Genomic DNA, 13,505 nt, shown 5'->3' with positions numbered 1-13,505 from the left:
TATACAAGGCTTAATCCATGTCTGGAAAGCTGCCCCAGTGTCAAAAAAAACAAAAGAAATCTATAGTTTTAAGCCTGGGTGGAGTGTGCAGGGCTAAAAGAGAGACAGAAAGGAGGAAATTGTAAATAAAGAGAGAATGAGGTAATTGAATGGTGAATTGATGACTTCCTCCTGCATTATTAGAATCGATTCAAATCATTTCCAAAGGTCATGGGTCATTGCTGGATGCCTTATTTAATAATAATAATAATTAAAAAAAAAAAAAAGGTAGCAAAATGCATTTCTAAAAACAATCGACTGGAGCTCTGCATATCCAATAAGGCTGCTAGCTTTCAAACCATATCAGCCTCCTCTATCTCCTCCCATTGCTTGGTGTTGTTCCCATCTTTATTACCTATAGTTGAGCTCATTATGCAGCGCTGTGCTGTGGAGAGTACCATGATTTACAGTTATGTCAGCGTTGCCCTCCGAGCTGTCATTCAACCTGTTAAAAAGCTTTAATATATTCAAGGAAGTGTATGTGACATGAGTCTCTTTCCTGCGTTCTCTGTATCTCTCTGCATCTCTTTCATCACTTGTCATCCCTCTCACTCCATTGCCAAATTTCTACCACACTGGATCCTTCTGTTTCTCTTTGTTGAATTCACTTGCTGCTTGCTTCCCTCTCCATCTCTGTCCCCCCCCACCCCCCCATCTGTCTCTCTCTCTCTCGCTCTCTCTCTCGCTCTCTCTCTCAGCATCTTGTGGTACAGGCCTGTCATGATCAGGTACTGCTGAAGAGCTGACAAAGGCAGCGTGCCTGGCTTCTTTGGCAGATACCCAACTAGAGGCGAAAGAGTCAGGATTCAGACATCCACATCTACCTCCACAGGAGAGGGACGGAGGGAGGGATCAAAGGAGGGATGGTGTGATGGAGGGTAGGGGGAAGAGACTTAAGCAGCACTTGAGGCTCATGGGCAAAACCCGAAAGTAAATATGGCAACACAAGCCAGAATAATTTAGATGATATTCCTCTTATTGAATTTAATAACAAGGTTGAGGTGTGTGAGCGATGTGTAAAACTGAATGAGACAAAGGAGGCAAGGGAGCGAAGCAGGAGAGAAAGAAGAAGAGCATGGCTGTGTCTGATGCCCTCCGATGTAGCAAAACAGACAGACAGAACAAAGGAGGGAAGGAGGAGTAGGCAGAGAGGAAGACGAGCTCATTAATATTAATATTTATCTTCACACTGCAGTAGCTCTAAAGAGAGCACGAGAGATATGAATTGCAGGTGGGAGGAGAGAGGGAGCTGGCGTTACAGTAAGAGCCAGCAAGAATCAACGAGCAGCCGACCAGGATGTGTATAAGAGGAGACAGATAACGGCAGACAGCAAGAGAGAGAGGGAGAGAGAAAATGACACAAAGCGAGAGGAGGAGATAAGGTGACTTGAGGTAAAAGGGGATCGCAGGGTATCGAGCCATCCAGGCACGGATATTAAAAATAAATCCCTCAATACACTTAATCCACCGTCATAATACTTTAAGTTTGTTTAAGTTCTGGTGTGAGTGTGAGGGCATTTGGATTGCGAGACTGTGTCCATGACTTAAAGGGACAGTGCAGTTTAAAGACTTTGAATGCTTTTGAACAGAAAAAAGTAATGAGTTCAGATAGGTACACTCTGTTGGCTGCCAAAAAATTGGCTCACTTACTTAACCTTGAAGGGATTTGGGTAGCAATTGGGTCAGTGGGGCATCTCATGACAATATTTACACTAAAGATGTGCCATTCTGACAGTGTATATCTGAATCATTTTAGTGGCAAAGCAGTAATACAGTGTGATAGACAGTGCTTTACCCTCATCTTGGCACAGGCGTCTTGTGTGGACTCCGTCCCTCGCAGCTCCTTCACCAGCATGGAGCCCAGGTACTGTGGAAGAAAACACACACACATTGTGTAAATACACTCATGACAGCATGCATGATCTATCATAGAGCCATCTGAAATGTCACTTGAGAGATCAATATGTGCTTCTAGGAGGATGACTAACTGTTCTGGGCATCATGCTCTTTTGGATGTGTGTGTCTGTATGTGCCAGTCTGTGTGCATGCCTTTGATGTGCAGGATATGGAAGCGTGGATTTCTTATTTTGTTTGTACATGCGTGTCATGTATGGACCATTTAGACTCAGCTGTCAGAAAATCTAAGTTATCATGCAAATTGCATGTAATTTATCAGTGAGTCAGGTCAGTGATGAGGACTATGACTTTCTGGTTTACTGCATGATTTTTGTCAGTTGAGTCTGAAGGGTCCTCACTAAATACAATTTTACAGTGTGCCTTTAATTGCTATATGTGAAAAGTAATTTTTAAAAAGCAGTGTTATTATGATTATGATGATCATAATGATTACTGTTGTTACTTTAATTATAATGATAGTATACTGTTATTATTGCAATTTACAGAAGAAGAAGAAGAAGAAGAAGCAGAGGTAAGCCTTTTGAGACATGAACCCACTGGGGGCATGTACAGACTGCCCCAGTCAAACCTGAGGCACTTACTGAAAACTGTTTTCTGTCTTAAAAAAAGAAAAGAATCTGGGAGGATGGATACAAGTTCAGGCTTAACAATATTAATTTGACTGTCACCGTTGATGGGGTAATTTTAATATATTTTTTCTAAAAAAAAAAAAAAAAGTAAATAAATAAATAAAACAAAGTGTTTGCCCTTGTCTCCTATCAGCTAGAGACCTGGCTGTACTGTTTTCCTCAGCTCTTCAGCTGAATTCAAATGGCAAACAAAAAGACTCAGACAACAGGGGAAGCAGGATCCTCCTGGACTCAACTGTCCTCCGCCTCCTCATTACATTTCTGATTCATTCAGTTCCACTGTGCAAACAATTTGCTGGTACCACCAGAAAACAATTTGATTTAAAGCAATTTCTGGTAATAGTGAGTTTGTTGAAGTGGTCTGAAATAAAAAGCTCTGAATGTAGATTTGAGTAAAAGGATGACATTTTGCTGACGGATTTGTTCAAAAGGGCAAAATTGGCCTTTTGACCAATTTTATAAGCAGGAACCCTAACTGACCGGCTCTCCTCAGCTCTCTAGCTGAGTTCCAGTGGAGAACAGGGAGGAGACTCAGTTTTACAGGGGAAACAGGATTCTCCTGGACTCCTTCACACCGGGAACTGTGCTCTGATGTTTCAGATGTAAAGGAATTATTGGGAACCATCTTTTTCTCAACACAGCAATGATCCATTTAATTCCACTGGTGCACACACATTTTATTGGTGGAGTGGTACAAAATTGGACAGATCTGATATAGACTGAGGGCTGAAGAACAAAATTCTGCTTACCATGATTTATTAATGAATACGTTTAGCTCAACGGTCAAATTTAAACTAAAATTGGACATGTTTGACTTGTTTTCTAATTCTCCTACCTACTCTCAGTTCTGCTAAAACAGAGATTGTGAAGACACAGTTGTACAGCAGGAGCAAGAGGCTCTTATGTTCCATCAGCAGAGAGAGTCCTCAACTGTCAGTTCTGTTCAGGATGCTGATGATAAAGAGGATGACTGATGAAATGGCCTGAGCCATCCTAGCAAATGATGAGCAAGCAACACAGCAGCTGACTGTTGCGCTCAGCCACCCTGTGGAGGAAAACGTTTCTCTACAAGCACTGGCTGCTGTGCTCCTGTCCAGGTTCTGACTGCTGACAGCTGCGTTGTGCCTGTGCTTCAAGTGAACTGCACCAGTGACTGGATGCAGTATCACACACCAACATATGATTGAAAAGATCCTGGATGTTCACTGTGTTTCTAACTGCCTACAACTGCAATCTCTCTTCACTGGTACACACCCTCGACAATGCTGGATTGTGCATCATGCACCAATCGGCAGAGCACTGACAGCCTCTCCACTGACTTCATAGCTGATACCTGTAACTCATCCTTGCCAACAGAGGACACCTCTACTAACAGACAGCAATCAGTTTGGATGTTTTGGATTTATCAGTGGTAGCTGACTTTTAGACCAGCAGTAACAGACACTGGCCCATACTAATACAAGGCACCAGCAAGCTTAATTCCTGTCAAGAAACAAAAGACCAATTCTTCTCCAAGCCACCTTTGCATTTCAGGTTTCTGTTGCCCAAGCCCCCTCAGCTGTGCTCCTGCTCAAAAGCCATCCAGAAAGAGGTGCATGGGAAATGTGAGTGTTGGAGAAATGTTGGAAAAGTCCATAATGAAGGGAAGGTAAATAGGTAGATGTCTATTTCAGCATCAACAAGTGAAGAGCTCACTGCAAAGAATCATTTTTGCCAGAAATATTTTAGAGAAATATCATCAACAGCACCTCCATAGTCCTTTATTGACCAATAAAAGATACATTATCTTTAATTATTATTTAGATACATAATTTGATGTCTAACTGTCCTGGGCATCATGCTCTTTTGGATGCGTGTCTACATGGCTCTGACTGACACTGATAAATTATGTGCTTATTCCAAGCTTTTGGTCAGCTGAGTCTTACTTAAATCACCCCTGAGCAATTTTGCACAGTGCACCATAGCAAAACACACATAGCAAATTTATGTGTGTACCTCTTTATGACAAAGATACGTTATTTGGAATATTGCAAGTAACTTCTGTAAAAAGGGTCGACATTTGTTTACCTTTAATTCTACTTCCATGGATTTTTATTGGCAAAATACACACACACACCAGCACCCCAGATTCCAGCAACCTTGAAAGGCCCCTAGAGATACGTTAACACGGCTGTCTGGCACAGTCTCCTCTGGATGTGGGTTAGTGGCCAGGGATTCTGCACACGTAGTATCTGATTTAATAAAGCAGCTACTAATGGTGACAGCATTTTACAGAGACAATGTTTATGTCGACATTAGAGCACTTAATGGGTGCAATATTCACCACCTAGTGGCCTACCCCGCTCTGGAAGGGGGGCTTATTCCTTAAAGTGGGGCCCTAACATGGCTTTTAGTGTATTAGAAGAGAAAATATTTACGGCGCCTTTTATCCCGCCTGCTTGACCTTACAATAAATGACTCCAAAATCAAGGACTGGGTATTGAATTTCTACCTTAAAGGATTTATCTTACATTTAGCGTGGAGTGGAGCAATATGTTTGATTATGGAAGCAAAACAACCTTGTGAGGAAATTGCGTCAATTGATGAATTATTTTTCATGTAGTGCATATAGGCTCATTATTTACAGTATTAAGGTGAGGAGTGTGGCCTGCTGGCGGTTTGTAAGGAGGTCATCTGGGCTTGTTAGTGCTTTGTTTGACTCTAGCTAACAATGTTAAGGCACTGTTAGGACAGGGCCACTTGCGGTTGTACTGGAAACTGTAATAGAGTTATACACAGGCCAGCTGCTGTGTAGTGTGTCTCTGTGGGAGCTTTTCCCTTTATCTTTGGACATAAGCACACACATATGCATGTACATATATATGCATGCGCACCTTTTACTAGATCCACATATAATTCAGCAGTGTCAGTAATATCAGCCTTACATTGCTGAATGCAATGTTTGTATCACTTTTCCTTCTCAGGTTTAACCTAGACAAACATGAGGGAGTTGTGCATTTTAATAATCACAATTTCTGCATTAACTGTAGTATTATAGTATGGATGGCTAAGTATTAAAAATAGTGAATTACATTGAATGTAGAAATATTAATAGGGGCCTCTTCATGAAGTACACTGATTAGGTGACTCAGGGATTATCTTTGCTAAAGAAGTTTCATGAATAAACAATATCTCTAAAAGCTACAGTATGTTGTGTCAGTTTGTTTCAGCACTGTCAGGTGCTGGTGGTTAATCAATTTCACATTTCATACTGGAGTTTAAATGGACAGTTATGATTCATTGGGGTATTTACAGATCAGTCTCCAAATAATTAACCTTGATTTATGGAAAACACAACCTCTTCTCTTAATATGGAAACTTACTGGGATGAAGTTTTGCTTTCTTTGCCTTGCTGTTTGTGATCTAATGTGCCTACATGTGTGTGTGACTGATCAGGGGGTGTTAAATATGCAACACTTCATTAATATTCTGATTTTCATTGGCCTTCACCTGGGCCACTGCAGACAATAACACCTCAATAAAGTGTGTCTGCAGCCACCTTCATTGGTAACTTTATGAGTCACCTCAAATTACAGCCCTGCAGGGTTGGTTTTGTGCTGCACTGTAACTGCTGGGTTTTATGAATATGGGTCATTATCGATTTCTTTTATTAAATCTATAATAACCACAAAGGAGGAAATGTTGATAGAGATATTTAGACAAGTTTGAAAAAAGATTTTTAAGCTTTAATATAACTGATATGTGGAATTTTCAAAAGGGGCTGCAACTCTATCAGCAAGCTGTTTTGTATTTCAGTGTATCTATACTGTACATTAGGATGAAAGATACTGTCTCTGCTTTCATAGTAACAGTGCTGAGATGATGGGGGTTGGTAATCATGAAGACCGTAGTTATGATATTACTGGAAATGGCTTTGCAACTTAAGATAACATTTTTGAGTAATGTTCATGAAACTGGCATGATGAAGTCTGCCTGAAAGCTGAGGAGAGGGCTTTTGCTTATTTTCAGCCCGAAATGAGAATGAGAGGAGAGAGCACTACTACATCCATTATGCTGTCCTTTTGGCTTTTTACCATCCCTCTTTCTCTTTTTACACAAACACAATACACACCTCTTTTTCCTCTGCTTCTCTCCTGCTCAGTGTTCTCTCATATTTGTATCCATCTAATTTATTCATATTCAGTGTCTGTCTCCCGTCGGCTTGCCAATATTCACACTGTGTGCTCTACCTCCCCCTCTGTTGTGGCTCCCGCTCATTTATCTCACTTTCTGAGCTTTCTGGAGCCCATTGCCCTGGGACAGAGTGTGTTAGAGCTGTTGTCATAAACAGCTCCATGAAAGCACCACCACATTTTCCCCCGGTGGCCCATCCGCTCCCATCCACCCAAACACACAGCCGGCACAGTCGTACATCTGTCAGAAGCCCGATGGTCCTCTTTGTTCCCATCAATCTTCTCAGGTGAGAAAACGAGGAAGGGTAGGTTTTGATTTAAGTCAGTTACACTGTTGGGATATTTACTGGAATGCGCTGTTATCCTCTCATTTGCTGTCTTCCTCATTTTCCCTCTTTCATTCATATTTGATTTCGCTCTCATTTGATTTCTCCATCTCCCTGGCCTATTTGTTTAAACTTCAATTTTCAATCTTTTTCCTCTCCTGTCCTTTCCCACTCTCTCTAAACAAGCACCCAACATTTACCTAGCATCTTCATGGCCTCTGAACCAATCATAAAGCACATTTCTAACACTGCCAGTCACATTCAGCCAGGCAATTTCTGAGAGCCAATGGCAGCTGTTCAGCTCGGCTGGGCAGCCAGTGGCTTTCTGCTGCAAATCAAAAGCTCTAAGCAAGTAATCACTGCAACATGGTTACCAAGCATAAAACCAATCCGAGATACAAGGCTGTATCCGTGGAAACATGGATACATAACATCCTTTATGTAACTGGCAAAGGTCTAAATTTACCAGGCTGCTGAGAATAACTGAGTGCAGTATCGACTGGAGGGCGAAACTCTGCTTTAGCCCTGAAAACCTTTAGTGTGTATTGATGGCATGCATCTACAGGTATTTGAACTGTGGAGACATAATAGTGCATGGCAGTGCTCCAAGGCTATGGGTGCAGAGAAGAGGGAGAGGGGGAGAAAGAGAGGAAGACAGTGTTTCATAATAATGAGTTTATATGTGTGAAAGGTTTGCACCTTCAGTGAGAGAATGTGTCCATTCACGAGCCATCCACACACACACACACACACACACACACACACACACACACACACACACATAAAATGCAGGTAAGAGAAGACACTCACATAGGCTTCATAGTCACAGGACTGAAAGATGAGTTTCTCTGGGTGATGCTGCCAGTACTGCACCGGCGTGGATGAGGTGGCCTCGTTGGGAGGGCGCAACGTGATTGGTTCGCACCACTCTCCTTGCTGAAACGGCAACCAATTTCATGTTAGACGTCACACATAAGATTACAAGACAAGGCATGACCCTAGAGACTGCGTTCTGCACTGACATATCTAGCTCATCTGCTGTGTCTGTGTGCTGAGCTCGTACCCGTGGGTGTAAGTTCATGATGTAACAGGTCCACTGACTGAACATGGACATGCCTAACCAAGCTGCAAGGAAACAAGCTTTAGAAAACATTCAAGAGGAAATGAAAAGCTTGACAGAAATATGCTCAGCTTCTTAGTACTCCTTCATATGCTGCTGCTCATTCAAAAACTCTTGAGGAGGAATGGGATGGGGGGGGTTGCTGCATCTCAACGCCTTTTTCACCCAGTGAGCTTTCACCTTTCATATTAAGGAAACACCTAAATCCTATTTGCATGCTTCTCAAATGCCAGTGGATGACTATTAAGCTTGTTTTACGGTCCTTTCATTCCTCCATAAATGAAAGCAGATGATTTTCTCGCGTGAGGAGGTTTTCACATGCCACTCTGTGGGGGAGACTGTGTATATGTGTGTGTGTGAGGGGTTGTTTGTGTGTGTAATCCCCATCAGAGAGTTGATGAGGGGCTCAGGAGGTGAGTGTGTATAATCAGACGTAATGATGTTGGATAAACAGCCCAAGCATAAGCCCTCAGAGGCAGAGGAGGGCCAGATCCATGCTAAACTGCACCAGCATAACAATATCACACCCTCTCTTCCCACGCTCTTTGACCCCACTGGAAAACTTAAGTTATTAAAAGTTTTTATATGCTACCTTAAGGGCCAGATAGATCTATTTAATGTTGCAAAAAATGTCTGGAGTGAAATCAGTTGTTGCACCTTTTCTCTGGGATATCTTTTTTAAAAAAGGGAGATAACTGAACTGAAAAGAACAGAAGGTGAAGGGAGAGCTGGAGGGAGACATGGGAGGAAACGAAGGAATTAGGAGAAGGAGATAACCAATCATAGAAATGTGGGGTTTGGTGACAGAAGACGGAGAGGAGAGGTAATAAAACAGAGATCAAAGATTTTAGCTCTTTCTTCTAATTGTTATCCTCCTGTTTGGCAAAGCTGACTCATCTGAGCCATCCCAGAGTATTGTCTCTAGAAAGGGGGGATATATTCTGACACCCATACACACACACACACACACACACACACACACACACACACACACACACACACACACACACACACACGCACACACACACACAAGATTCAGCAGGGGAGCCATAAGTGTCTGTTGGTCTGTGATGATAAGCTCTGTGATTCACACAGAGACAGAAAAAGACCCTAATCATACCGGATCAAAACACAGCTGCTGCATCAGATGTGTGTGTGAGTCTGTGTGCATGCATTTGTGTGTGTGTGGAGTCATGATGCTGTTGGGAGTCATATAGCTCTGCTTTCATAGTTTGGTGGGAATATATTTGGCTGGAGAGATAAGAAGCTTATGTGGAAAAGTAAAATACCATTTCACTGTTTTGTAATGCCTTCCTTTATGCAAAACAAAAAAGAAAATATTTGATATAGATGTTCTATAAATAGTCTGTGTGTGTTTGAACAATGGCAAGCACCTTGTGTATGTTAGCAACAGACTACTGGAGATGGAACATCTATTTCATAACACAGCAGATTATGCTGATTATATATGTATCTGTGCCAAAAAAAAAAAAAAAAAAATCTGTTGCGCTTTGCCCACTGAATTTTGCTCCTCATATTTTATCATTTTGTAGCATGAATTGCATGTTTCCTTATTTATTTGTGTGAGCCTGAAGCTGCGAGGATGCCTCTGTCAATCATGAAAGCTGCTGATATCAGACTGCTTGTTAAGAGACCAGCTGCTGCTGGAAACGTGGCATTTATTATAACTTTGAAGGTTATTTACAGTACTTATTTGAGAGCAGTGATTCTAAATTAGCAGAACCACGGGATATAGTTTAGTAAGAAAGTGCAGTAGTGTTTAAATATTGAAATCAGAGATTATTATAATATAGTACAGCCATAACAGAATATGCTTCACTATAATGCTTTTAATTATCCCCATCCACCATCTCCACCCTTCAAACTAATACCTTCTCTGCATTATTCTCCTTGGCTCCAACTCTCTTTCCCTCCCTCCTTCCATTCATTCCTCCATCCTTCCCTCTGTCCTCACCATGCTGACTTGGGCCATCTGTCGCTCCAGCTTGGATCGCGGCACGTCCTCAAAGTAGTTGTCATTGCTGCGCTGCCTGCGCCGGGCGTCGGCCTGCATGATGAGGTGCTGCACGTCCAGAGATCCACCCGGGATCCCCGCCGTGTATGCCGCCTGGCCCACCGACGGGCTGAGCTGGGGAGGAGTGTGGTTCCCACCGGGCTCCTGGGACACAGCGGGAGAAGGTTGGAGAGATGGCAGGAAGTAAAGAGAGGGCTCATTCATCATTTCATAATGCACTGCATCACCGCTCACACTTGCATAGTTTGCTGTTACGAGTACAGTAAGTAGGGCAATTGCATTTGCGATGCACTGTCACATTGTATAAGTCAGCCACAGAATTGCTGTGCAGTTGTGTGCTGCTGTGTGACAGGCAGCAGGTGCTTTGGAATTGCTCCATAAAATTACTTCCTAACTACTGTCTGTCCAGAGTCGAGAAGCTGTCCCGTAACTAGAATGGTCTCAGGTTCAGTTCACATAATATTACGTCCCTCCACAGCCATGTGTCCTGTCAAAGTGCCCTTGAGCCAAACACTAAGCTCCAACACTGCAAAAAAATATCCACCTTAACAAATCTTTTAGTCTAACAATCAGTGCTAAGATCATGTTTTTCTTACTAAAATAGGTGAAAAGTTCTGCCAGTGGGATGAGATAATCCCACTTGTTTCCAATACAGTTTAAGGAATGTTTTGGGGAACAAATAAGGCAAATCACCCCACTAGAATCAAGAAAATGACACTTGATTCAAGAAAAATCTGGAACCAAATTGACGAGTATTGGAAAGAAGAGGGATTATCTCTTTGCATCTGAAGACTGAATAAAAGACTAAATGAGTTGTTGAATTTTTTTTTTTTTTTTAAGATTTTTGCCAGTGTACATGCTCAGTCAGTGGAAGCAATTGAAAATTGCCACTAAGGTTTCCCAAGCTACAGCGGGGCAAACCCCCCCAACAGATCTAGGACTTGTAAATGTTTTAATGGTCTCGTGATCCTACACGCTGAGAGATGGACTTTGGGTCAACCTCTTCATTCAGCTACAGCGAGCCCTTCTGTAAGAGAGGTGTTTTATGGTGACGTTTTCTAGCCTGTGTGGGTTGAAGGTACAACTAACTTCTGTGTCACTCATTCATCCTCTTGTCCCAACACAGTCAGCTGCCTGTGTCTGGTGATACTGTTGAAAAGGCACAGCGCTCTGCTCAATAAAAGATGATTCCAAAGCTCAGTAGCAGAGAAAATGACAAAGGACATTTTGCATCGTGTCTGTGTTTGTTCTATGAAAGTAGAGCAGACAGTTTGCCCTTTGTGGAGCCAAGTCGACCAGGCAGACACGTTCACAGCAGCCCCGGGAGTGGAGGACCTTCCCCAGCTCCACAGCACAGGATGATACAGGCTATTATAAGAACATTAGAGCTGAACCCTGATGGGAGAGCGAGAACCAGTTGCTTTTGATTAGTAACCAGGACAAGCAGGCAGTGAGGCAACTGCGGCAGGGTTGGCCATTTTGTGCCTGTCTGAGTGACTTTTGTAATCAGTTGGGTGGCAACAGCAGCTGTATTGAACTCTACAGCCATCTAGGAAAGAAACAGATGCTGTTTCTCTGTCTGATGAATACAAATTAAATGCTTTATTGGAAATGGGTGAATACACATATTCAGATATTGAAGAGATTTTTCATAGAGTAGAGACTCTCTCACCCTTAGGGAGATGGCCCGTGGTGGTTTCTGTGGGGTGTCTTCGTGTAGCCGGTCCCCCAGTGAGGCTAAGATCCGTTTTCTGTGTCCAATCAAACTGATCTTCAACACCTGGAGACAAATACACAGATGAAAACACATTAAGCACCTTAAATTATTTGTTTACTATATAACATACAGGATAGTCTGCATGTATTACGCATAAAAAGATGCAGTATGGCGCAGAGGAGGGGTGCTACACCAAGAACTACTGTGCTGCTGAAAAATACTGCATCTCACCTTCATTTACATAATTTAACACAGCTTTTATTGGGGGCAAGGGTTCAAAGGGTTTTAAGAGTAGATGATAACAAGATTAAATTAGTAATTGGAAAAAATCTGCATACAGATAGAAGAATATGAAAATTAACATCATTAACGTTATCATCATCATCATCATCATGCTCACTTCCCAGAAAAGAGCCTCCCAGATGAAAACATGGGTTTGAAAGTTTCCTAACACTGTCCTGGCTCGCTGACACTGTGGAGCACTCAAGGAAGCGCTAATGAGAGCATAATGATATAAAAAGCCCCCAAGCACGCACATACATCATGTCATTATTACTATTACATAACCAAAAAAGCTTGAACCAGTGCACCCGGCCTGTTAGTCAGACTGTTACATGAACAAGAACACGAACAAGAAACTCTGCCTGCAAATTATAACACAAACACGACAGCAAATATATGACATTTATGAGACCAGAGCACGCACATATGCACAGAATCATATTCTAACAGTCGGGACTAAGAGAGACTCCCAGTGTAATATCTTCATGAGGCATTGACCAGGATGCAGCAATATTTTGAGTGTTATTTTTTATTTTTGAGATACCTTTCTGATACTTGATTTACCTTACATTAATTGTGATTTACTGCTCTGTTCTTTTACCTGACTTAAAGTAAAAAGCCAAATTGATATCCCTTGAGGCAACAAAGCGTCAAAATCAATATACTATTAACTAAAAAGTAAACAATCAACTTCAACACACAGTTTGAGGATTTTCATATCAAGGGTGTCATTTGCTAAAATGTCATTACTGATAGATGGTCTTGCACTGACAGCCATGAAATGCAAATACAAAAACATTAATATAGCACTGTGACGGAAAATAATAGTCTATTGATTTCTTGCCCTAGCACCCATTACACGGACACACACGCAGTAAGCAGCACACATACACACTTGGACTCCTATGAAAGCAGTCATTCTCTGGTCACCTGGCGCCCACACACAGTGCCAGGTGCTGGGCTTTCTAAACACAAGAGCTGGAACACGGCAGCCTTCTACAGGGATGTTGTTTGCACTGTTTGTCCCTGCTGGCACCCGTACCTTAGTGCAAAAAAATCTGCTCGGTTTTATAGGGCTGCCAGTGGAGAGGTGCCAATAAAGGTGTGTGCATGTGAGTTTTTGAGTGTGCGTGTATGTATGTGTGTGTGTGTGTGTGTGTGTGTGTGTGTGTGTGTGTGTGTCTTCAGGGCAAAAGGTGGTAATTAGACTCAATGCGAGGCCTTGCCACGAGACTAATGACTCTCCCAATGGTCGAGTCAGCGCAACT

At 42.2% G+C, this 13,505-nt stretch overlaps 1 protein-coding gene across 9 annotated transcripts in view; it reads right to left on the bottom strand.

Annotated features, from left to right (window-relative positions):
* Positions 1–13,505, bottom strand: part of anks1b (ankyrin repeat and sterile alpha motif domain containing 1B) — a 235,720-nt gene that overhangs the window by 15,732 nt on the left and 206,483 nt on the right. For all 9 annotated transcript variants that reach the window (XM_030045592.1, XM_030045583.1, XM_030045584.1 and 6 more), the window contains 4 exons: positions 11,911–12,018; positions 10,179–10,382; positions 7,894–8,019; positions 1,835–1,906 (listed from right to left, as the gene is read on the bottom strand). In XM_030045592.1, coding sequence (XP_029901452.1) covers positions 1,835–1,906; positions 7,894–8,019; positions 10,179–10,382; positions 11,911–12,018 — 510 coding nt within the window. The remainder of the gene's footprint in view (positions 1–1,834; positions 1,907–7,893; positions 8,020–10,178; positions 10,383–11,910; positions 12,019–13,505) is intronic.

This window comes from Myripristis murdjan, chromosome 23, assembly GCF_902150065.1.
Source record: "Myripristis murdjan chromosome 23, fMyrMur1.1, whole genome shotgun sequence".
Lineage (NCBI taxonomy): Eukaryota > Metazoa > Chordata > Actinopteri > Holocentriformes > Holocentridae > Myripristis > Myripristis murdjan.
This window is presented reverse-complemented; position numbering and strand designations above follow the sequence as displayed.